Source organism: Bicyclus anynana, chromosome 22 (genome assembly GCF_947172395.1).
Source record: "Bicyclus anynana chromosome 22, ilBicAnyn1.1, whole genome shotgun sequence".
Lineage (NCBI taxonomy): Eukaryota > Metazoa > Arthropoda > Insecta > Lepidoptera > Nymphalidae > Bicyclus > Bicyclus anynana.
Genome location: NC_069104.1, coordinates 11,859,274 through 11,885,881, shown reverse-complemented (window position 1 = coordinate 11,885,881; position 26,608 = coordinate 11,859,274). Strand labels below are relative to the sequence as shown.

At 36.8% G+C, this 26,608-nt stretch overlaps 2 protein-coding genes across 2 annotated transcripts in view; one reads left to right on the top strand and one right to left on the bottom strand.

The window, feature by feature from the left end:
- Nucleotides 1–9,930, bottom strand: part of LOC112057717 (ubiquitin carboxyl-terminal hydrolase 8) — a 43,748-nt gene extending 33,818 nt beyond the window's left edge. Inside the window, exons 1-9 of the mRNA XM_024098239.2 lie at nt 9,634–9,930; nt 9,313–9,543; nt 7,679–7,815; nt 7,025–7,187; nt 5,655–5,811; nt 4,978–5,119; nt 3,155–3,258; nt 2,345–2,464; nt 467–592 (exon numbers count right to left, since the gene is read on the bottom strand). Of these exons, the coding sequence (XP_023954007.2) occupies nt 467–592; nt 2,345–2,464; nt 3,155–3,258; nt 4,978–5,119; nt 5,655–5,811; nt 7,025–7,187; nt 7,679–7,815; nt 9,313–9,543; nt 9,634–9,734 (1,281 nt within the window). The 5' untranslated portion in view covers nt 9,735–9,930. The remainder of the gene's footprint in view (nt 1–466; nt 593–2,344; nt 2,465–3,154; nt 3,259–4,977; nt 5,120–5,654; nt 5,812–7,024; nt 7,188–7,678; nt 7,816–9,312; nt 9,544–9,633) is intronic.
- Nucleotides 9,931–10,414: 484 nt separating this feature from the next.
- LOC112057718 (synapse-associated protein of 47 kDa) overlaps nt 10,415–26,608 on the top strand; it is an 87,683-nt gene continuing 71,489 nt past the window's right edge. The window contains exons 1-5 of the mRNA XM_024098241.2: nt 10,415–10,820; nt 12,322–12,531; nt 15,157–15,236; nt 16,321–16,386; nt 18,589–18,710. Coding sequence (XP_023954009.1) covers nt 10,690–10,820; nt 12,322–12,531; nt 15,157–15,236; nt 16,321–16,386; nt 18,589–18,710 — 609 coding nt within the window. The 5' untranslated portion in view covers nt 10,415–10,689. The remainder of the gene's footprint in view (nt 10,821–12,321; nt 12,532–15,156; nt 15,237–16,320; nt 16,387–18,588; nt 18,711–26,608) is intronic.

Below are 26,608 nucleotides of genomic sequence, written 5' to 3'. Positions count from 1 at the left end.
ATACATGTTTTTTAAATAAAGTTTTATAAGAAATCCTTAACTTTTATTAATTGATATTAATATATTTCGGACCCTTATTCCTCACTGATGCAAGGTGGGATATGTTTTTTGAGTAGATAAACAAATTACATTTTATTGAACTTTTTTTTTTTGACGGCCAGATTTACAAGACGGAGATCCTGGGTTCGATCCCCAGCTGGGCCGATTAAGGTTTTCTTAATTGGTCCAGGTCTAGCTGGTGGGAGGCTTCCACCCTACCGGCAAAGACGTACCGCCAAGCAATTTAGCGTTCCGGTACGATGTTGTGTAGGGACCGAAAAGGGTGTGGACTTTCATCCTCCTCATCAAGTTAGCCCACTTCCATCTTAGATTGCATCGTCACTTACCATCAGGTGAGATTGTAATCAAGGGCTAACTTGTAAACAATGAAAAAAAAAAGAACACATAATATGGGACCTGCACCCACCATGTCATACTGCTTGCTCTCGAGCTGCATCAGCTGCGATATGATCTCCTGTTCCCGAAGCTTGTACATGGCACGGATTTCGTCTCGCTGCTCATCCTCGTTCTGCTGCCGTATCTTCTCCCAATCCTGGTAATCATAATACTGTTTAAGCCCTAATATCATGAAATCGATGCATAATAGTGGTTTTAACCGACTTCAAAAAAGGAGTTTGTCTTCGTCATTTATTAAAAATTTTGAAAACTATATTTTTTGAAAGTATAATATTATATAATATAATAAATTCAGTAATTTTATGTTAAAATCAAAATATTAATTAATTATGAAAACTTAGGTAAAACTCACGGAGTATGTACTATACAAAATACGCGAGGCGGTTGACTAGGTGCAAGCTGATTATGCTAGCCAGAAACAGTCAATTATTCTCACGTTTCTGTAGCACCCACGACTATAATTGATCGTGTGTTGGTCAATGCGTACATGACTTGTCTAGTATGCCGCGTTGGTACTGCCGTTTGCTTTTCACAAACGTGAGAATAATTGACCGTCAATGGCGACCTTTAGGGAGTCGGGTTTTTTTTTTAATTATTGAATTGTTATAGAATCTTATAATTTACTAGCGGACGCCCGCGACTTCGTCCGCGTAAATTTCGATGTCAACATTACTACTACCCCTACCCTACCCCTACCCTACCACTACCCCAACCCTACCCTACCCAACCCCTACATCTACCCTACCCCTACCCTACCCCTACCCCCACCCTACCCCTACTCCCATCCTACCCCTACCCCCATCCTACGCCTACCCCTACCCTCCCCGAACCCTATCCTTTTCCTACCCCTATCCCACCCGTACCCCTATCTCACGCCTATCCTACCCCTACCCTACCACTTCCCTATCCTACCCGTACCTCTACCCTACCACTACCCTACCTCTACCCCTACCCTACCACTACCCTAAACCCGGCTCTAAACCTAACCTACCCCTACGCTTCCCTACCCGTACCCTACCCTACCCTGTAACTTCTCTATCTTACTCCTACCCTTAGCAAAATCGGTCCAGTCCTTCGAGAGTGCTGGTATGACCAAGAGAAATAGAGACTTCTATGCTAATAATATAAAGAGGTAAAGTTGGTGTGGTTGTAGGAGGTAATCTCTGGATCTACTGGACCGATTTGGAAAATTGTTTTACCAATAGAAAGCTACGTTATTTGCGAGTGTTATAGGCTATGTTTGATCCCCATATTCACACGGGAACGGGAACTACGTAAATGAAAGCGCCGGGCGTCATATAGCGGAATTTCTGCGTCTTTTAGAAATTTTGTATTTTCTCCGTAACTATTTAAGAAATTAACATACTGTAAAGGGCAAATCTTATCTCCATAATATCCTTGTGATTATTAAATAATTTATTTTAATAAGGATTAAAGTTTAGGTGTATAAATAATGACGTAAACCTAAGTATATAAAATTATTAATTTTTTAAACACAAAAGGTACTATATCTGCTAATATATAGAATATAGATATATGGTGTCGCGGACTTTTTTGTAGAACTTTTAAAGATACATAAAGTCTCCATACATTAATTTCAATTTTACACAATAGTTAAGGCAGCGCATGCGAATAAGTCTGTTTAAGAGGATTTTCAGTCCGACCTGTATGACAAAAACTGTGATAACTCGGCTAATATATATGATACCAATATAAAATATAGCCTATGGCACTCCCCGATAATGTAGCATTCTACTGATGAAAGAATTTTTAATATCGGACCAGTAGTTCCGAAGATTACCCCATTTAAAAAATGTGACAAACTTACAAACTTACAAACTTTACCTCTTTATAATATTAGTATAGATTTGTAGCACATGTGACTGACCTGCTCCGCTTCCAACCGTTGCATCTCAAGTGTGAGTGATGTGTCAGCGATGCGCTCCTGCTGTTCTAGAATGTTCTGCATGCTTCTAGACCTTTCTTCATACAGCTGCACTGCAGCCATCTGTTTGTACAAAAGCTTTGATTGATTCTTTCTAAGGCAAGCTTAGTTTAAGGCTAATGGAATCACCATTAAATAGGCTAGTTGACACCTTATTTACTTTATAGTTTCTATTATATTGAAATTTTTTTTAAACTTAATTTTAAAATTTCCGCAAGTGTTGAGTTAGAACCGTAATTTTGACTTTGCGACTTTTAAAAAATTTTAAGTAAGTTCCACAATGCCTAGTTAAGAGCACGCAGCGCGTCGGTAAGATATGGATAAAATTCGAAGCGCAAACGAGACGCCGAATTATGACTTTCATGTGAGTGAAAAGCACGGAGCGATTGACGCACGACGCAAATTTTATGACGTGAGCGCCAAAACCATTTTTACCTAATTGCAAGTAAATTAAACAATATAACGAAAAACAAAAATTTAAGAAAATAAGTTAGCTTTTCCTGAGATTGAAAGCAAAATGTGAGCAAAACATGTATTTTTCAAAAAAATAAACCAACATTAGGCCAAAATTGCAGAAAAATTATAAAAAATTCTATCTCCTAAGCAAAATTGTAGAATATACATGGGGATGATTCGGATACTCTTCGTTACAAGGCATCCAAATTTTAGCTTAAAACGTCAACCCCCCGGCCACCTGTATAATAACCGAGTTTTTAGTGTAGTTTACTTTGAAATTGAAATAATTAAAGTTACCTTGCTAGTCCTGTCTATGAGAGGACCTCCCGTTGGCTTGGCAACTCGATTGACAGTTATTGCGGGCGGGCTCAGGTCCGACCAGTTTGGGTAGTCAATCTCTCCTGGAACACAATGTATTCATTATAATCATCATCACGGACGTAGACCCTGCGATAACCCTCAGACTAATTACATAAAGACGTTACTTTTCTGTCAAAGTATATAATCAACGATCTCATGCGATTATAAAAACTGTCGCTATAGAATTTATTTATTTATTTATTTATTATTTGGACCACCAACAAAATTATGTGTATACAGAATTAAAAAACTTAATAAATAGGGTATAGAAACACATATAACTTTACTTAAAGGTAGTCACATCAAGCATAAAGTGTAGGTCGTACTAACAATTAAAAATTAAGTGTTAAAAAAAAGTCAAAAAATTAATTAACATAAATTTACACAAATTAAAAACAGAGAAAGAGAAAAAAAAAACAACAACATACACTAGGAATTAGTTAAAAAATAAAAGGAAACTGTTAATTTCACAACTAAACTCAAAGGTTATAAATTTTAGTAAGTAACTTAAAGCAAAAGTAAAATAGCCAAACTTAAAACAAAACTAAGAATTAGATAAAACATGGGTTATACAAACAATGACACATGAATTTGAAGAATTTGAAAATTTTGAAGAATTGATGTGTCATAGTTGTGATCGTGTTCGTCTGTTAAAGAGCTCCGTAAAAATACATTTTTGTGTAGTTGAATGGTGTAAAAACGGTCAACAACTTCTAGTTAGTAAGTTGAGTATAAGATATATACCTAATCTAAGAAGAAAATTACAGACAATTATTTAGTTCCTGAATTTGGGTGCAATACTAGTCCTTATGTAATCAGTCTGAGGCGATAATTAGATATACTTTATTTTAAGAAGGAAAGTTTGTCAATCCATGCTTTTCCATAGGTATGTAATATGTATGGTAGCCAAATAGCTAGTTGACACTTTTTTTATAAGGGCCTTAAATTTTGCATTAGCATTCTACTAGATTGAAAAAATATTATTATATTTTTTTGAGAGAAAAAATAGGATTATATTTTTTTGAGACGTGATTACATAAAAATTTTAATTTTTAAATATTTTTTTGACAATACGAGCCAAAACGCTGTTGGGTGACGTTGGTCATGACGTTGGATTTCAACTGTTTCATGATGTCACATTAACATTATTTTATAATAGGGATGATGACAGTTTTTTAAATTGTATATAAATTAAGAGTATACTAATAGCAAAGCAATTTTGCAAAAGCAACAGGGTATCTGTGATCATTACTTTCGGAGTTACAGGGATTTAAAGGGTCAGATTTGCGGCGCTGCCGCGGATCCCTGAAAAACGCTCCATACAAAATGGCACGAGTTAGTGACGTCGTTGGTTCGCTGATCGTTAGGTTTGTATGGGCGTTCAAACAAAATTACTAATATCTTTGTTATTTGTGCGTTTATGTTTATAGTTCATTTATAGAAAAATGTCACATTTAATGTAAGGAAGCTAAAACTGTATGAATTTTCATCTAATTACGATAAAAAAAATTTAATACATTTTGAAATTTTATAATCTTATTTATTTTGCAAATATCCAGACAATCTTTGCTTTTTATGTATAAATTAGTTAATTAACCGAATTACCTTATTTACCTGAATGTATCATAAAAATCAATATATTCAAACCTAGTCATCATCCCCATTAATATTGACATATTTCAGGTCCACAATCCATTGTACTATACAAAATTAACATTGTTTATATTAAAATTCTAGTACCCAATTCTAGAGCCACTCACCCAACATGTCGTCGAGCATGGCGTCGTGTCGTGGCGTGGTGGGTTGTGGGTTTGTGGTGAACGCTGGGTACTTCAGCAGCCAGTCCTCGTAACCACCCAGCAGTGACAGCGGCTGTCTGGCATAACGGACTTTGACATCCCACTGAAAAAAGTTTTGAAAATCAATTTTACTAACCAACTTCAAAAAAAGGAGGAGTAAATATGTTATTTAGTACTTAGACCCGTTTTCCCAACATTTATCTTCACTGCTCTGCTCCTATTGATCGTAGCGTGATGAAAAGTATTCTATAACCTGCCCAGAAGTATAATTAATAACAATTGTACTAAGTTTCGTTAAATCGATCGAGTAGTTTTTGTTTCTATAACAAACATACAGCATTTTTGCACGCACAGACCCAAAAATAAAATACGTAAAAATCCCAACAATATAAATGAGAAGAATGCAAAAAACCGTACATGTGCGAGTCGACCTCCCGCAGGGTTCCATATCATTATACATAAAAACGCCAAAAAATCATGATTTAAAGTAGGTTTTAAGTGTATTTTGATATATCGACAACAAAAATATATCTATTTTAACTGTCTATCATGATTCGTGAGATACATCCTAGTCACAGACAGACGGACAGACAGACAGCAGCGGAGTCTTATAGAGTCTAAAGAGTAGTAACAAGTACCTTAAGTAGTATAGTCTTCAGTAGATACAGAGTTTTCCCAGGGATGACGGTGGAGCTGTTCCAGTCCAGCATGACGATGAGGTCCATGGAGGCGCGCTCCGCCCACACGGGCCTGGACGCGGCCGGTAGGGTCTGTTCCAACACGTTCGCTGATTGGCTGGAACAAAGGAGGTCATTATATACCAGCGACGAAAATTCATGCAACCTAATTCCCGTCGGGTTACCTTAAAAATACATGCATATTTATTGTTGTACTGTATCTAGATACTAGCTGACGCCGCGCGGTTTTACCCGCGTGGTTCCCGTTCCCGTAGAAAAACGGGAATATAGCCTATAGCCTTCCTCGATAAATGGGCTATCTAACAGTGAAAGAATTTTTCAAATCGCACCAGTAGTTCCTGAGATTAGCGCGTTCAATCAGACAAACATAAAAACTATAGAAGTATAGATATAGTTTTTTAAACCGGAGTTTGTATTCTATCCTTCGCTACTGTTATATACTTCATGTCATGAAAGTCATAAAAAAACCAAACATTCCAAGTTAACATACAAAAACCGACCAAGTGCGTGTCGAGCCACGCGCAGTGTAGGGTTCCATAGATTAAGTTAGCCCTTTAATCCCATAGAAATGTACAAAAATACCAATACCGATACCCTACACCATGTGATAGAGATAGATGAAAAATAACATTCTCACATTGCATGTAACCCCAAAATTTTTTTTTTTTGCTTCTTAGCTGTTATAATTTTCCTTGTAATTTCTAATCTTCTATATATTATATAAAAATGAATTGCTGTTCGTTAGTCTCGCTAAAACTCGAGAACGGCTTAACGGATTAGGGTAGGGGTAGGGGTAGGGTAGTGGTAGGGTAGAGGTAGGGTAGTGGTAGGGTAGGGGTAGGGGTATAGAAGGGTAGAGTAGGGATAGAGAATAAGTGCACTTATGTCAAAACGAAGCTTGACCGGGTCCAATAGTTATATTATAATTATCCTACTCTCGTAATTTTTTTTATGTATCCATAAACAACTGTTTAGCCCGTAGAGGGTTAAAAATTAGCTCTTAAAAGCTTAATATTTTACAAACGGATACCCTTAATCGAAATGATTCCACACTATGAGTTAATCTCCACTTAACATATAGGGGAGGTAATCTAATTTACTACTAGGTACTAGGTACTAGGTAATTTAAATTACTTTGTTGACATTTTTAATGTACTTAGTCCTGCTAATTTACAGCTTTCTAGTAGTAATAGTCTCTGTGCTAAACTAAACCACTGACAGATTGACAGAGGGACAAGGCAAACCCTAAAAAGGTACCCCGCAAATAAAGAACTTTTACTATATATAGTTATTTAACAAGATAAACACACCCTGGTGATATACACTCCTCGGGAACACTGATGCATGCGGGATGGTTGATGTGGGACTCGATGTAGTCCTTCCCGGGCCTCACGTCCAGTATCATCACCTTCAGCTTCCCACTCTTCAGTGTGGCGTACAGTTGTTCACTCTTTATTGTCACCTCATCAGGGCCTAGTGATTAATTGAATGCAAATTAGAAGAGAAAAAACTCCAAGCAGATCCCTGGACTTGTGAATGATAGGTTTAAAGATGTCTCGTGTTGTTCTCCCTGCCTAGCCATATTTGGTAAGATCCTATTAGAGCAGCTTTGGATACTTGTTCTAATATAGAACTAGATGCACTTCTAGAGAGGCCAAGGTCTTTAAGCAAGTTATAGAGAGATTTTGCTGGTAATCCTGTCACACTTACTTCAATGGTACAAACTAACCACATAGCCATCTTTAGTTAAGTCATAATATTTATTTACTTTATTATTCTGTTTAATGTTAGTCTACCACATCACAGTAGGCTCTACAAGTACTATATCTTTATTTTACCAGACCAGACATTTTCCTTTTTTCCAAAAAGGAAACACTTTTTAAATAACTTTCATTTTCACACTTTTTTTTAAATAAACAAAGAAAAAAGAAGTATATTTTTTATTATTTCTAGTATTTACATACCTGGTAGGCCCTGGGTGACTGGTTCTTTGATTGTGGCTGCCTCCATAGCCTTCTTTCTGTTGTCATCAATTTTTTGCTTTATCAACTCATTCTCCTTTATGTCTTTCATGCGATCATTCTGCCTCGCCTCCTCATATCTGTGAATATAAGAAAGTGGAGGTGCATATTCAGAAGTATAAAGAAAATCTCAAATGCCACAGCAGTAAAAGGTTTTTTTTTCGTTATTTACTAGTTAGCCCTTGACTGCATTGCTTTATGATTCAATCTAAGATGAAAGCAGGCTAACTTGTTTGGAGGAGGATGAAAATCTACACCCCATTCGGCTTTTACACGACATTGTACCCGAACGCTAAATCACTTGGCGTCTTTGACCTGGACCAATTAGGAAAACATGAATCGGCTCAGCTGGGAATCAATCCCAGGACCTCCGTCTTACAAATCTACCAGGCATACCACTGCAGCACAGAGGCCATCAAAAATATTAAATCATCATTGATCAGTTGCTTGACTATTAACTGATTTTAAAGTGATAACTTGTAATGGGAGCGTAAACTATAATGTGACGCATTGTACCACCACTTAGTTTGGTTTCCCTTTCTCTCACTCATACAGCAGCAGGTTTTAGTTATAACTAATAAATATAATTTGAATTTAGTCATCTATTGAAATGATATACAATAATCAGTTTCAGTTATTATTATACCTAGACATTATCATTACAATAACCAAAAATTATCTATACATATTATAACACAAAATCCTCCTCTGCAGCTGTCTGTTTGTGTATAGCTTAAAAACCACTAAACAGATTTTCCCAAGGTTTTCACTAATAGATAAGGAGTGATTCAGAAGGAAGGTTTAGATATATAATTTGTCAAGTATTTGTATAAATCAGTTGAAATATGACCATAATAGGAATGATAACAGTTTTTTTATATTGTATATAAATTAAGAGTATGCTAAGAATAAAGCTAATTTTTAATAGTGTTTTTTTTTATTTAGTATTTAATCAACATTGTTAAAAATTAAAAAAAAAGGATAAATAAATAAATAAGCTTTTTTATAGAAGAAATAGGGTTATCTGCAATATTTATTTGTGCATTTATGTTATTACTTCATATAGTGAAAAATATCACCTTAAATAATAAGGAAACTGTATATATTTTTTCATTTGATTGCATTAAGAAGTATCAGGAAAAGTCAAGCCACCTTGAAGTCTGCATTCCCTTTGAGATATTACTATGAACATTCTATCTTATAAATAAATTTTAATCATTGACAAAGTCACAGGCATCTACTGAGTTGGATAATTTAGACTAAATATAAGCAAAAATTAGTACTATTACAATAGATCCAACAGACATGCCTACAAAATCACTGCAGTGATACAAATTTAGCTACTCCACTGCACACATGCACAATTTTGTGTTTATTTACATTATATATTTATGTAGATATAATTTTTATACTTCCTGAACACACAGACTGACACTGACAATATATAGGTATTATTCGTTTATTTAATTTCTGTTATTACTTACTATGCAAATAAATAAAATTAAGACAATTAGGCACCTTTGTTCACTTCAGTTTCAACTTGCTAGTAACATGTCTAATAGTATAAAATCTTTTACCTGATAATCAAGCTGTTTTTCAACATCTCAGCAGCATCAAGTGCCTTATTTGGGTTCTTTGCTCCAAGCATACTAGTGAAGTATGTCTTGTCCTTCATATAGTCCTTATCTTTGGTGATACACGCAACAATACGAAGGTACTTCATGTATAGAACGTAGGAGGTCTCCTCATCGCCCTTTTCACGAGCCTCCTCTGCAGATTCGAAGAGTTTTTGAGCAGTTTTGCATAACCTACAAACAATATCAAATACAAGGCGCTGATAAAACCTTTGGACTGAACATTTGCAAATTAGAAATAAAGGTGGATTAAGAAACACTTACATATTAGCTCTTTTCGATTTCAAGTCAGGTGCATTGTATAATTTGTCCAAATCCTCTATGCACTTCCCCAGATGGAGTCTAGAACGACGCGGCTCAGTCATTTTTGTAATTTATCTAGCAGCTACTAACGCGTAACAATAAATGTGCAATTCTCAAAGTCGCCAGGACCCCTTTTTCGTTACATTTGATATCGGTAGCACGGAAATTGTTTTAAAATTTCAGACAAACAAAAATTAATTACAAATAATCTTCTTTTGCTATTAAAACGTCACAATTTTCATTCGACCATTCATTCATTTATTTTTCGACAAATTCGAATTTCGAATGTTATTTTTATCTGTACTTGTTCATTTATATTTTTTTCGTTATTTGTTTTGGATTCTTAGCTTTTGACCATTTTTAGCTAAATTATCGGTTTTTAATTAATTACAGTTTTTTGTTGATATTTGCCCTAGCCTCCTTTGCCTTGCACTTGCGACTAAATGAATAATTGAAATTAATAATTTAAATCAGCAAATATGTTCCAATTTTCTTATTGGAAGATTTTTGCATAATGTATTTTCACATTAATTTGAAGCAAGTCAGCAGAAAAGGTCAGTTATGCAACTTTACATTAAAATATCCATAAGTGATTAAGAGTACACGGCGTAAACTGGGTTAAACACATTTGTTTTTTTCATTGTCCTTGCGGTTTTGACGGTAACTTGATCGTGTGTGGCTAACTTTAGCTTTCTGTCATTTATTTTTCGTTACAGCCACACTAGCTTACACACCCATTGACAAATTCTTATCTGTTGTATACGAGCTGTTCTGTATGTGTTGTTATGTATATAAATTTTGTATATATTTTGCAAAATAGTAGCGCAAGCTGCGCAAGTTTTCATGCGCAATGAAAACCTCGTAAGCCTGGTCGATTGCGGTGTTCCACTTAGTTTTTCAGCTGATCACGCTTTCCACGGGCGCATCGCAGACGGAGCGTGTGTCATGTACGAGATTGTCGCAGCGTAGTAAGACGAGTGCCGTGTCTTGTGTAGTTGCTAGCTAGTGGCAGTGAAAATGTTTTCAGGACTTACTAATCAGGTCAGTTCTTGGATGGGGGCGGCGAAGGGCGAGCCTCAAGATGAAGAAGTACCCACCCCTACCAAAGAAGCGATAGCGGAAGCTTCAGCGGACGGCGAAAAGCAAAGGTATCGATATCATCTTTGTTTACATTTTTCTTTCAGAAAATTCTTCGCATATTTCATCGAAAATCAATGGTAAGCGCCTTAAATTTATAGATTTCATCCTACCTATTGTTTGTAATTCGTAAAATGTTCTGTAAAATAATAAAGGAAAATATCTCGTATAGTAGTAAGGTTGCTCAAGAATCTGCATTATTACGTCGTATAAAAAAAACCTTCGCACTCGAGTGCACAGCTCATTAAAAATTTCGTGAGTCACATTTCACCCTCACTGTTGCATAATAAACTATTGATCCAGCCCTGCCATGTAAAATTATTATTTAGGTCAAGTGGTAAGGTACCTTAGTCCCAAAACTTTAATCTCTTATCTTGTCTTACATGTTTCACATTTAATGAAGAATTTTACAATAAAAATTTTATTCATTCATGTAGTTAACATGGTTTATTACCCTTTTATTGGATCCTGAAATTCATTTGATATTTTTATTACAAGTGTAAAACTTTTAGTAATTTATAATCTTGTTATTTTCAAGGTACAAATTCAAGGTAATTCAAAATATATGAAATGGAAATAATTGCTTATTTCTATATTGCTATTTAAAACATTTTTTAATAAAAAATTTGGAGTCAATTAATCTTTATTGTAATTTAATACTTATTAAAAACACTTTTATTGGCTTTCAATCTTCACTTTCTACACTTACTGAGTATAATAGTTTGGTTTTGAAATTCTTCTGTCCTCCAAAGGATATTGTACTTTAAGTCATGGTTCTCGAAGTGAAAACTCTAAGATGATTCTGTGGAAATTGGATATCATTTTAGCCTTCTATCTATTCTAGTGGGCTGTTAAAATAGCCTATATAGCCTATTTTAACAGTTCACTGCAGCTCCAGTCTCCTTCCTTATAGGAGAGGAAATATGCAGTTTGGAGTCACCACTCTGCTTCAATTCAAATTGGCAGGCTTAGGGCAGATAATATTTGACTTCTTAAGGACTACTATCAAATGTGATAATGGTGACAATGATAAGTTGACAAAGGAGTAACAACATCACTTTTCTATTTTTGGGCTATGAATTTTTACTGAAAATTTGAATAAAATTTCAGGATTTCATAGCCTGACCCTGACACATGGTCTTACCAAGAGACTAAAGAGGATGTTAAGTTAATTTCATGGGTACTAACACAGAGGTCCTGGGTTCGATACCCAGCTGGGCTGATTGACAACTTTTTGATTGGTCTAGGTCTAGCTGGTGGGAGGCTTCGGTTGTGGCTATTTACCACTCTAATGGCAAAGACATACTGCCAAGCGATTTAAGTGTTCTGAAGTGTAGAAACCGAAAGGGGTGTGGTTTTTCATCCATTCCTAACATCTTAGATTGCATCATCACTTATCATCAAGTGAGATTGTAGTCAAGGGCTAACTTGTAGTTGATGACTAATTCTATAAGTAAGTATTTAAATTTACAGATTAATGGAATATGTGATTAATCATATTTTTCTTTACAGTCCAACCAAGGGGGGAAGCAAGCTGGATCTCATCACCAATGTCAAATCACAAATGACGGGTTGGCTGGGTTCTGGTATACCAATACCCGGACTCAGGAAAAATGAAGTACCGGCAGCAGATGCGGCAGAACCCGTGCCAGTGGAGCCTGCTGAACCAGCAGAACCCAAGCCAGAGGGGAAAGACGATGACGATAATTCTAGGTATAATAGGTACGAGGGGTTGAACAGAAGCAATGAGTTTGCTTGTTTTTTTTTTTATATTAAAATGGTGTGTCATTTCTGACCGGCCAAATATATTTTGAATAATATTCTATAATTAATTGATTGAAAATTCTAACTGTAATTCTTAACCTTTTTATTTGGGACAATCCATTTTTGGTACATATATTTTTTTTTATTATTATATATTTACATTAATTTGAATGGAACAATGATTAGATGACTTCGCAAGCACACCAGATGAAAACAAAAAATATCTAAGGTAGTTTAAAATAATCATTAGTTAATAACATTTCTTTATGTTTAAATATCAATTTTACTTGATTACATAACTAGCTCTTGCTTGAGTTTGGTTCATTTTCTTGGTTCAATAACAGATATTGGACCATAAATGAAAAAACTTTATTAAATTTTATAAACTTTTTATTTGTGGAGTCCTGTAAAATATTTATTGAACTTATTTATCTTTTAGTTTTTGTATTTTGAATGAGTATTCTTAATTAGATTTACTAATTCCAATAAGAAATAGGACTTGTGACAATATTTTAAAATATTTGTTTTATCACCTGAAGATGCTGTGATGTCAAGGGAAAACATACATTATGATTATTTTGGTCTGGGTCATGTTGCTGTTCAGATTCGTCAAGTTCTCCCGGACACAAAATAAATTAATCATTATTATTCACACAAAGAAAGATTAAAATTAAGCTTGGGCTTAATATTTGCAAAAAAAGGGAAGTTGCGTAAATATGCTACAAAAAGGGTGGGACAAAACATGACTACCAAGATTTGCATTACAAAATAGATCCCTTTTCATTCGGTTTCACAAAAGGGTGGGGCAAAACATGACTATCAAAATTTGTATTACAAAATGGATTGTACCTTAACTTGGATTTTATAATATTTAATTCAGGGGATAAGAAATTGCATACCAAATGTATTCTTTTTATAACGCTTAAATACTGTCACTTGTATTTAAATAATTTTACCGAAGTACACTTGGATTGTGGGATCAAAAAGCTTTTTCAAAATTGTTTTATATTATTTTGTTCCGCTTATGGCACATCTTATGCATATATTAATATTTCTTGATTGGCACACTTCGAATCTATATTGTCTCTGCATAAAATAATAATTATACTTATAGAATCATTCTCAGTTGTTTTTAACAATACCATTTTTACTGTTTTTTATAGCTCAAAGAATGACAAAACATTTTTTTTTGTCATAATTTATAATTATTTGTTTCTGGTAATATTTTTTCTTGTAATAGAACATTTACTTTAGTTTGTTTCTAATAGTAAATCACACCGTTCTATCGTGAACTCATTAATTCTGCTCAATCCCCCATTTTGCTCACTTTATGCATTATCTAGTTTATAATCTGTAATTGTATCTTTCTGTATATATGAACATTATTTTTATCTGGCAACACACATTTATATAGTGTAATTGTGTGTTTCTATAAACCGAAAGACGAGATGGTACACTAAAAAGTCAAATATATATATGACATGTAAGTTTCACAAATATGTATTACAAACACAATAAGTGAATGTGAATGTTGGTAGGTAAAAATAATTTATATACACTCAGAGGCACAATTATCCGCCCACTTTAATACGATGCGAGTATATTATTGTGGGCGGATAATTGCGCCTCTGAGTATATATAAATATTTTTTTATAGATAATAGGCAGAAGATTCGAGCAATTTTGCATCTTGTTCTATAATTTTTTTGCTTGTTGTAACTGGGTCATTTTTTAATTGATTCACATTTTGTTTCATAAAAATCTTTAGATAATTTCATTGAGATTCAATATTTCATATAACGTTTCATCTATCAGCAATTTATTTATTTTATCAGCAACTACTGAATACAAAAATAATTTTAATGTGAATCATACCATTATACTAAATCATTATTACGTCATATTTAGTTTGGTATATTTGCTCCTGCAAACATTTGCAATATTTTCACTGTCATAAGTTGTGCTAAATATGACATAGTATAGTGGCAAACATTCTTGCAATATTCTTGTTAACTTCGTCGCCAGTTGTTCTAAATATGACGTAATATTGGGGCAAACATTTGCAACATTTTTTACTTTGTCACCAGTTGTGCTAAATATGAGATACTATTTAGGGGCTAACATTTTACAATATTCTTGTTAAATTAATCATAAGTTCTAAATATGACGTAATATTTGGGAAAACATTTGCGACATTTTTTACTTTGTCACCAGTTGTGCTAAATATGACGTAATATTGGGTCAAACATTTGCAGTATTCTTGTTAACTTCGTCATCAGTTGTTCTAAATATGACGTAATATTGGGGCAAACATTTGCAGTATTCTTGTTAATTTCGTCATAAGTTGTTCTAAATATGACGTAATATGGAGGAAAACATTTGAAATATTCTTTACTTTGTCACCAGTTGTAATAAATATGACACATTTTGCAATATTCTTGTTAACGTCGTCATCACTTGTTCTAAATTTAACGTAATATTGTGGCAAACATTTGCAATATTCTTGTTAACTTCGTCATGAGTTGTTCTATATATGACGTAATATCGAGACAAACATTAGCAATATCCTTTACTTTGTCACCAGTGCGACTGGAGGCGCCGACAGTCGGCCCGGCTCCACCGGCGGCACACCGACCGAAGAGCAACCAGCGGGCGTTGGTAACGGTAAGCATTACAGCGTTGGACGCATTACAGCGCTGGACGCATTACAGCGTTGGACGTATTATAGAGTTAAATACGTTACAGCGTTGGACGCATTGATGCGTTCACCGTTGCGTCCGAGACTGCGTATTACGTTTTTATTTGTAGAGTCATGGAGTTTGCAATCATTAACTGCCAGTGGTTAACAGGTGGTTGCGGATCACGAGATCCTAGGTTCGAATCCTGAGGTTTTACTTTATCTACAGTGCTCGCCACGAATCTTTATGTTTGTGAAGTTAGCTGCGGAATGAGTCGTGAGTCTAGCCGGCTCCCCGCCCGCGAAGTTTGTACCGTTATTGATTTATTGCGCAGTCATTTGTTGCTAACTTCACAAACACAATATCTCGTGGCGGGCACTGTATTTAAGTCATTTTAGTTTCCGCCCGGAATTGAGAAGATTAGTGGTGTTACTCCCCCGGGCCTTGGAGAGCACGTTAAGCCGTCGGTTCTGGCCATTATCATTAACATCTGATAGTGATCGTTAATGAATTTAACGTTATCGTCCTATCCTCCATCACGCATTGGAGCAGCGTGGTGGGTCTAAGCTCCATATTTCCTCTCCTGTGAGGAGACTATGTCAAGCTGTAGACATTCATCAGCCAATAAAGATGCTGTAGAATAACATTTTTATTTTATTAACCGACTTTGAAAAGGGAGGAGGTTCTGAATTCGACGTTTATTACCATTATTTGTTACCTCATAACTTCATCATTTATTAACTAATTTTGAAACAACCTTTTTTTGGTTTGAAACAGTATAATTCCAGATAGATTTAATTTTCATGAGAATCAGTTAATTAATTTTGTGTTAAAATCTAAATAACTGAAATACGCCTTTGAAGTCGGTTCCATTTTTATGTTAAAAAGATTAGTCATGTTTTCAAGTTGTATAAAAAAAATCGCGTGTTCATACATAAAAAAAATATACACGTCCAATTGATAACCTTCTCTCCGTTTTCCGTCGGTTGAATCACATGATGCATGATTTTATATATATTTTTTTTTATTTGTGTAGTGCTAGATTTCACATTTTGTTTTGTTATGCACAGTTTCAGGTCCACAGAGTAGTAAGTTGTTCACAGTAAACGCCATCGAAGTGCCCGATATGCAAGAGTGTTAGTAGAATTTTATTTTAATTTTATTTTTTCTCTTCGCTGAGTATTTTCAAACTCAAAATTAATTTAGTTTACAAGCACTTTTGAAATGTCAGGATTATTCATAATTTAATTTAATCTAATGATGGTAATAATGGCCGAAAACTTAAAATTAAAGTTACGAGGGATCCAAACGCGCCTTGGCCCGAGATATGCCTGTAGCGCTAACGAGTTGACAGCCGATAAAACTGATCGTGTGTTGGTCGCGTTCGGTCATGATGTCATGCAGATCGCGACTAATATACTATCAATTTTGACTGTCAATGTCAAGCCGTTAGCGCTGCAGGCATGTGAGCTTACTTGAGCGTTAGTGTTCAATTTCACGAGCAGCAACTGCTACCGCCGAGACGTTACCGACTGCAGTCGTCTGTAGGAGTTGCTGCTCGTGTAAATGAAACCTTAGTGGTTGTACATACATAATAAGTATAGTGATATGTGAGACCCCGGACATCTTATACAACTAAATTGTCCAAGTAACAAATTGGACACCGATCGCATCAGAATCCCGATTCCCTTTCGACTGTGTACATATTAAATTGTTGTCTGAATAAATTGTAAAAGAAAACAATTAATAGATTTCGATAGTCGGCCAACTAACAATTGGATGTGTGTGGATGCTCAAATTGTGTAAAGTGACACTGTCCAATTTTTTTATGATGATAAGGGTTCCGTTTTTGTACGTACGTACATTCGAAACCCTAAAAGCGTATAAAATACCAAAAAAACGGATTGTGTCCTTTACATTATGCCTTTAACACAATTTTTGTTTTTTTTTGTTTTTTTTTTTTTTTTTTATGATGTACGCTTTTACTTTTACATTGTATGCATGGCAACCACATTTTCAATTATGGAGTATGCTCATGCTGAAAACGTATAGTGTATTTATGGTACTTATAAAGCCACCCTCTCGTTACTCAATTTCGCCATTTTGACCGCCGATATACACCCTTATAAGATCACCGTAATTCTATAAGAGTTCCGTTTTTGTACGTACGTATATTCGAAACCCTAAAAGCGTATAAAATACCAAAAAAATGGATTGTGTCCTTTACAATTATGCCTTTAACACAATTTTTGTTTTATTTTGTTTTTTTATTTTATTTTATGATGTACGCTTTTACTTTGTATGCATGGCAACCACATTTTCATTCATGGAGTACGCACATGCTGAAAACGTATAGTATTTATGGTACTTATAAAGTCAACGTCTCGTTACTCAATTCCGCCATTTTGACCGCTTAACGAAATGCGAATTGGCATGTTTCACTCGCAGTTTTTCGGTATAAAAATTCAAATGACAATTTTTTTCTGAATAAAAGGGAAGCTGCTTTGAATGCTGGATGAAGCAATGTTTAAAGTTGGTTTTATAGTGGAAAATGTGCCAATATAGGTGGGTAGTATTCTGCTAAACCATTGATGATGAAATGAGAGCAACTTAGCGATGATTACTCCAAAATTTAATCGACTTCGACTTCGATTTTTTAGAGTTCCGTAGTCCACAAGGAACCCTTATAGTTTCGCCATGTCTGTCTGTCTGTCTGTCCGTCCGTTTATCCGCGGTCTAGCGCAGAGACATGCTAGAAAGCTGTAAATTACCATGAGTATGTATGTTACGCTCAACGATCGAAAACAATTAATGCTCAGAACGCGTCATGGCTTTTCTTCATTGCCACAACGCGTTGAAATCGAATAGCGTGGTAGCCAGCCAAGCCAGCAAGCCATAATACGAATTTCGCAATGTGGATGTTTTACTCTAACCACAACGCGTTGTGAGCTATTTTCCGCTCACTGAGTGTTTCAATCTTTGAGCGTAACATGTACATTAAAAATGTGAACAAAGTCGTACAATAAAATTTTGAAAATTATTTTTTTAGGGTAGGTACAATGTAAAGTGTTTGTTCCTGGACTTAGCAACTACATGGTGTAGGTACTTTCTTCTTGAACTTAAATGGTAATTCTTGACCTCGTAGATGTAGCTTTAACACAAAAAGCGTAACACTGATCAATATAACGATCGATGTCAGATAAGCTGACAAGAATTAAGTTAGCAATAGGCAAGTTCCATGCCAAAACTGAGGCACAGACAACTAAAAGAAGTAGAAGAGCCAAAATATGCAGCACAAAAATTCCAAAACTTGACTTTTCAATTCTTTTACTTGGCAGTGACCACCAAAGCCGTGGCCGGCGCCAAGTCGCTTGGCAACTTCCTGTACTCGGCGGTGAACAAAGCTGGTGCGAAGGTCAGCGAAGCCAGCGCCAAGATCAAGAAGACCGTTGAGGAGAACGTGAGTAGTAGACTTAAGAATGTGGACGACCTAGAAGTCATAATGACGAACTGACTGACGTACGTTGATCGTAGATACCTGAAACTTGAAGGTTGTATTATTTTTATGATGTAGTCATCCGATAAGAAGGGATTTTCAGGAATTCCTAAGGGGATGAAAAAAGGATGTATGGCATCGATCTCCTCACTGCACAATCAGCGACCAAGAAACGTCCCCACTCAAACAAACACCCAAACACAACTTCTTGGCACTCAATTCAAGTAGTCGCATTTGCAAAATCAACCGTAAACTCAATCCTTAAGGTTGAATTTGCTCTGAATTTGGGATTTTATTGAATATTGGACTATATTTAAGTATAATTTCTTTACCCATAATTCTAAGACTGTCAAAGCAAAGTTGGCTAGTTTTTAAGTGAAATTTTCTACATGATTGTGCGTCCTTTTATTATAAGAGGTCTATGATGTATGGTTATACAAGTTAAGTTATATGTATAACTTAACTTCCACATTTTCCTACAAATTGCGTGGTACGTTCTCTTGTTCCTACACTAAGAAGTTTTCATTACCTAGTTACCCTGTAACAAGAATCAAGAATTTTTGTAAGTATAATAGTTGAGCGTCTCATCAAGATGAAGCTACAAAAAGGCTCTACGGATTCTGGTCTATTTTTGTTAATGATTTTTAAAATTTTACCATATTCCAACAGTAATAAAAGCTAATATGTCTGCCACTAGACACTATACTGTTAATATGGGAGAAAGCCAGCCAATCGGAAGGATTGCTTCTATCGCATCGATCAGAATTTGGCAAAAGTCTGGCACTTGCATTATAGCTCTTATGTGTATGACAATAAAGCTGATACGTGTATTAATTACTGGAAAGTCGCCAGAAAGAATATAGAGCAAGGGGTATTACGGTGCAAAACGATTTTCTGGGTCGCCTTTTAATACGATAAAAGCAGTTCTTTATGTGCGGGGTATTGCGCAACGCTATTCGATATTGACGAATGAAACTGTGGTATTGAGTGGGATTAAAATGTGTCAATTTGATGACTCCCATCTGTTTTTGAACGACCTGGTTATATCGACAGCCAGGTTCCCTTTAGAACCTAAATCGTGATTGTCTCCCAGATGAGAATCCGGGTATGGGCCTCGAGGCTTAGTCTCCTTGCCTGGATAAGGTTCGGAGGATCTTGCTCCCTTGGTCAATTTCTTCCAGCCTTTTTTCGGGGCTAAGGTCATGTGGTCTATAGGTCGTGTTGGTAGTGCCGGATTAAGGAAACTTGATCCTACGAAATCTTCCCCTATGAGCCTAAATAAAGATTTTGAAATTGCTTAAACTTTCGATTAGGTACTCTTTTTTTTCTATGTCTCGTTTCTTGTCGTTTCTCTGGTGCTCTCCTAAACGGGATGCCCTAAGCAATTGCTTAAATAGCTTATAGGCTAATCCAAGATTGCGTGTTGGATGTCAGTTGGTGCCCTGCGCGGACTAAATCGTCGGCCCTTCTTCACTGATATATCATAGAACTACCAGGCATCGCAGAGAGATCAGCACTAGTCATCATCATATCAGCCGATGGATGTCCACTGCAGGACATACTTAGGCCTTTTGTAGGGACTTCCAAACATCACTGAGCCGCCTGCATCCAGCGGATCTCTGCGACTCGCTTGATATCGTCAGTCCGTTTTCTATCCATTCCATCGCATGTCGCCATTCCAGCACCTTGAGACCCCAACGTCCATCGGTTCTTCGAACTATGTTTCATGATTGCATTACATATTATGATTGCCGTCGAGAGAAAGCCGTGTACCATTAGGTAACAAACAAATGAATAATAAGTTATTATAATTAATTGTTTAATTAATAAATTGGGTTTTGTTATTTAATAGCCGATTCCCCACGGTTTCACCTGCGTTTCCGTAAGAATATGGGAATAAAATATAGCCTATGACACTCACAAAGAACGTGGTTATCTAGTGGTAAAAGAATATTCAAAATTCAGTACAACACCACAAACTTTACCTCTTTATAAAATTAGTATAGATAAATTGGGTTTTAAGATATTTAACTTAACTTTTAGATCATTTGATCAAATATCCAACTTATAATACAAAAAGAAACATGCGATATAGTTATTACGTAAGTAAGCCACAGCAGAACAAAATGAGTAGGTACACAAACAAGCCCCCATTCTACGGCCAGAGCCGAGAGCAAGTAATTTCCTCTGACGATGTTAGCAATTGAATCGCTTCCACGCGAGCGGCTCGCTGGCCCATTATCGATCCAACTTCATCAGTTTGCGACGTACAAACTTTAGTACAGCTTCTAGGGATACTGTATACGCTACACTGGGGTTTTATTTATACGAATTTTTGCTGAAAGAGGTAATATTTAGAGTAGTAAAGTTAGTTATTAAAATGTGTATCATGCAGCTTCTGGGTATACTGATACTATATACTCTACACTGGGGGCTTACTTATGGTTTACTGAGGGGGCATGTATGCATACAAAAATACTTTTATAAGTATTTTTGTATGCATAAAAGACTGGTTACTATACCCTAAGCCGTAAAGCTAGTTATTAGAAAAAGACTCGGGTGTATATGATTTTTGTCAGAATATTCTTCTGGATTAGATTGCCTGAGGGTGTGAAAAAATCAAACTTAGTCATCAAAGTCAAACTTAGTCATCAAAGTCGAAATTTTTGGGAGTTACGGTTATAACTCATTTGCTTGATTTTGCTTAAAAATTTCTAGAAATCTTTTAGAATGTAAATTAATACAGTAAACATAAATATCGTTTTTTTAAATTTTAATTTTATTAATATTAAATGATTATGAAACACGGCTAAAACTCACGTGATATTACGTCGGAGTATGCCCGACTAGTTTCGAACCCATACGGGGCCCTTAGTCATGAGCTGGTTCTTGCATCGCGGCACGATCCAAACTGCGAAGCGGCTGCGCGACGCGCTGCTGCACGCATTGCGCGCGCGGAGGGGTTGAGTGGTGGGGAGTGAAGGTTCCGTTACACTCTCCGACGGTTCATTAATGTCATCTTCATTAGACTCGTCTTCTTGTAAGCAAACCGAACTAATGCTATCTTGTTCCAAGTTTGTTGTATGTGACAATGAAAGAAATAGCGGTTTCCACGCTGTGGGCAGCAACCATCCATGATCCCGATTAAAATTCGGGTGACGACTAATTTCTATCGCTTCACGTATCTTACGAGGTACTAGAAACTTTTCCCTTGACAATACAGAAGCCTTATCAAAACGGATATAATGAGTCGTACCCGAAGCTAGAACATGCTCGGCTATTGCTGAACCGTCCGTGTCCACATTCTTCATGCTCCGTATGTGTTCCTTTACTCTTGTAGTGATGTTACGGCGAGTCTCACCGATGTATGATCTACCACAGTCACACGGAATCTTGTACACCCCGGGCACGACTCCCGGATCAGCGGATCCCTATCCTTAGGCGATCGCAGTATACTCTTCACCAGTGCAGGTGGACGAAACCGCGTCACTATGTCAAATCTCCGTTGGAGATAGTGGCTGATTTTGTCCGTCACGCCCTTCACATATGTTAAGTACACTGGTGACCGGTTCACACAGGACGGTTTCCGCCTAGTTGTTGTTTGTGCCCATCTGGAACTCTGACGCCAATTATAGCCATTGTTCTCCAGCGCCTGTCTCACTACTCTTAGTTCGCACTCAATATAGGGTGGGTCACAAAGACTTAGGGCTCGATTTATGAGGCTTCTTGGTACCGACGATATCTGCGACGGATGGTGGTGCGAACTCGCATGGAGATATCTGTTGATGTGAGTCGGTTTTCGGTACACCGTTGTATGTAATTCACCACCAGACCCCCGGATCACCATCACGTCTAAAAATGGCAGACCGCCCTCTTTTTCTTCCTCTTTCGTAAAATGAACCTTCTCATGTAGACTGTTGAGACACTGGAATATTATGGCCAAATCATCCCTGTTTACAATGGCAAACACATCATCCACATAACGCAGCCAAAAACGCGGTCTATACGTCATTTTATAGACCAACTCGCGTTCCACCCACTCCATAAATATATTGGCCACTACAGGTGCAATCGGCGAACCCATGGCAACACCGTCTATTTGGCTATAATAGTCACCTCGCCACATAAAATAACCACTTTTAAGGCAAAACTCACTCAAATCCAAGTAAGCCGATGGTAGTTTTGAATCCGTTATGAAACCCTTAATGTCTAACTAGTCGGGCATACTCCGACGTAATATCACGTGAGTTTTAGCCGTGTTTCATAATCTTTTAATTTTATTAACTTAAAAAATTGAAATAGTTGAAATGAAAAGTGCTTCATCATCATCATCATTCATAATTTATCACCAATCATGCCGACTGATCCATTGCTGGACATAGGCATCATGAAATCCTCCACCTAGTGGTGTCGACCAACACTACGCTGTCCGATGGACACCCACAGTTGGACATAGGCCTCTTGCATGGACTTCCAAGCACAACGGTCTCGAGCCGCCAGGATCCAGCGGCTCCCTGCAACCCGCTTGATATCCTCGGTCCATCTAGTGGGGGGGGGGGGGAGTCCAACACTGCGCTTTCCGGTGCGGGGTTACCATTCCAGTATCTTGGGACCACAACGTCCATCGACTCTTCGAACTATGTGGCCTGCCCATTGCCACTTCCGCTTCACGACTCGTTGAGCTATGTCAGTGACTTTGGTTCGTCTGCCCTTTCCGGTGCAGGGTTCTAATTTATATATCCGGATATTTTAGAATACCAATGTCCATCGGTAACGTCAATGTTTGTTCGACTGCGGATCTTTTCATTTTTGATTCGATCACGTAGAGATACTCCAAGCATACCTCGCTCCATGGCCTGCGTTGTTCCGAGTTATGAGGTTAAAATGTACAATTTATGTTTTTGGTGGGACGTAAAAACATTTTTAATAACCGGCTAGCCTGATAAATGTAGCTGGGTCTTAGTAATTAATCCTGAAAATATAGCTTCATTATTTCGGGTATGTTGTCGGAGTTAAGTGCACTTAGGCAATGGCTGGAACCTCTTTATTCTAATACCTATTATTAAACCGGTGGGTCAGTAATGGGGGCGGCCTTAATAGCAGTATATAGTATAGTACCCACTTAGTATATTCACAGTACAGTGTTATAAGAGTAATATGCAATTATGCTGTAGTTCTGACGACTCATTTGGGATTACAAATGAAAGGGTTTATAACTGAAAAGCTTTTGGTTAGATCCTGGATTTATAATTTGGGATTTTATATTTTCTAAATAGTCTCATGTGTTGTAAAATACTCGACCACAATAACCTCATTAATAACATTTTATCCTCTGAGTAAAAGTACAATGACGTTTTACGTCATTGTATATCATGTTAAATAGATCAAGTAATATAATAAAAAATATAATAACATAATAAAAAAGGCTCTTGCCACCATAAATATTCCTGCGCTAATCGAGCCGTCAGGAATCAGTCGGGATGATGGCAAGAGACCTGGTGGATTGACGCTGGTTCCCTGGGAAATGGGGCGGGCCCTAATGTGGGACGCTACATGCGTCGACACATTAGCACCGTGTCATATCAGGGAGACAGAATCAAGACCGGGAGCCGCAGCAGAAAAAGCTGAAACCGGTAAGTGGCTCAAGTATGCCTCTCTGACAGAGAGTTACATATTTGTACCTTTAGCCGTAGAGACCCTTGGACCATGGAGTCGCAGTGCCAAAAAATTTTACCGAATAATTTCACCGCGGCTAGTTGCCTCGACTGGTGACAGAAGGGCTGGCTCATTTTTTGCGCAAAGGATCAGCCTGGCTGTCCAGCGCGGAAATGCAGCCATCAAATTCTACAACATCATACATTTATTCAAGAATAGAATCTAGAAGAAGCGAGAAAACCAAAGAAAGAAACCTGCACCTATAAAATATTATAGTCAGTATTCAACACAGGTCTGGTAGGACGTCCGCGTAGACAAATATCCATAGGTACAGTTTCATATTTTAGTCCTTCAAAGTTAGTAAATTCAAATTCAAAATTCATTTATTTCAATCAGGTTTGCAAGTTCTTTTGAAATGTTAAGTTGTTCCATGATTTGATGGTGGTAATAAAAGTCGAAAACTCAAAGTTGAAGTTACCACGATATCGAGAGAAAGACAAATACGACCAATAGTGGCGGAATCGACAAAATCGTTGTGATACTACGACAGAGAAAGCGATAATTTTCTGTATCGCTCTCGTCTCGAGATATCTCTTGGTGAAATCAAGCTTCATAGTCTGGCAAGATCGTTGATGACACTCCCATGGTATGCGGGTGACGGAGGGAAAGATTGCGCGAATTTGAAATCGTACGTGCGGGGAAGTAAGGTGCATCAGTGATGGATTTTTCATTCATCGCTACACGCCCCCCCGGCCCGCGCGGATTATCGGAAGTGCTACCAACGAAGTTGCCAAGTTATAGATATGTCGTTTTAGATACCACGGTAATTATAACCTTAATATTATTAAAATTAAAAAAAAAACCCGTTTATGAATTTAATTGCAAACCAGTGTTCTGATAACTGATAGCTTATATTATTACAAGGTTAAAGATTAAATTTGACAGCTCCCTTTTCTCAGTAATATATTACATTCCATACCTGTGATTATAAGAACGCCTATCACTCACTCGAAGCCTTTAAGGCTTTTCGGCTCAGAAATGGGGCCCGTTTTGCATACGTTATTGCGAGTTCTCGCTAAGCCTGCCGGAATTTAAGATGGGAATCGTAAGTCAGTATGCCGCTTTCATAAATTTCATGGTAAATATTTGTTATCTATAACTTTATGCAATAGAAGATCAATTTAGACATAGTCCAGTAATATTAGGTTTTATCTGGGGAAAAATCCAACTGAGCTGAATTCTTGTATACACCTTTATGACGGTGTTATTATGAAGATGTGAAAAAAATCGACAACGATATCGTGCCGGCTAAAAAAATTACAAAGGTCAAAAGACCTCTATTGACCTGCGAGGTCACGAAATATTTGCGAATAACTGATTTTTGTGACCTTTTGACGTTTGTAGCTTTTTAGCCGGCACGATATCGCTGTCGATTTTTCACATCTTCATAATAATACCGTATGGCCAAGTGCGGAAAAGGCCCAGGAAAGAAGAAGAATAACACCGTCATAAAGGTGTATACAAAAATTCAGCTCAGTAGTAATTATTTCCCAGATTGGAGTTTAAAATATCTTTTAGCCGTCAAGCAATCAGAATATTTTCTTTTCTCTATAATTTCAGTATAGACTAGCCGTGGCCCCGCGGTTTCACCCGCGTAGTTAGCGATCCTGTGGGAATACGGGAATAAAATATGGGATTGTCTATGACGCTTTCAAATGACATTGCTTTCTATTGGTAAAAGCCATTGCCATAATTTTGACTAGTTAAGACACAGTGTGACAATTATAGAGTAGGCTAATGAAATCGCCTCGCTGAGAGGTTCAATTGTCAAAGAATCTATGACGCATTCGACAATTTTGCAATTCTGCTTCTACGTTTCTAACTCGTGCAGCTAAAAAGTGGATTGCCCTTCCTGTCATAATGTGTATCCTATCGGTCGTAATTTAAACACCTTCAAGGCAAGATTGGACAGACATTTTCAGGACAAGTCCGTTCCCATCATACCATATGGAAGACATGGAGATGGAGATGCCATTGCTTTACATTAGGCATCAATGTAGTCAAGCGATAGCTATTATAAAGAGGTAAAGTTTGTGGCATTATGTGGGGTAATTTCTGATATTCTGAACCAATTTTGAAATTTCTTTGAAATTTCACTAGAAAGCCACGTTATTTGTGAGTGTTATAGGATACAATTTATCCCCGTA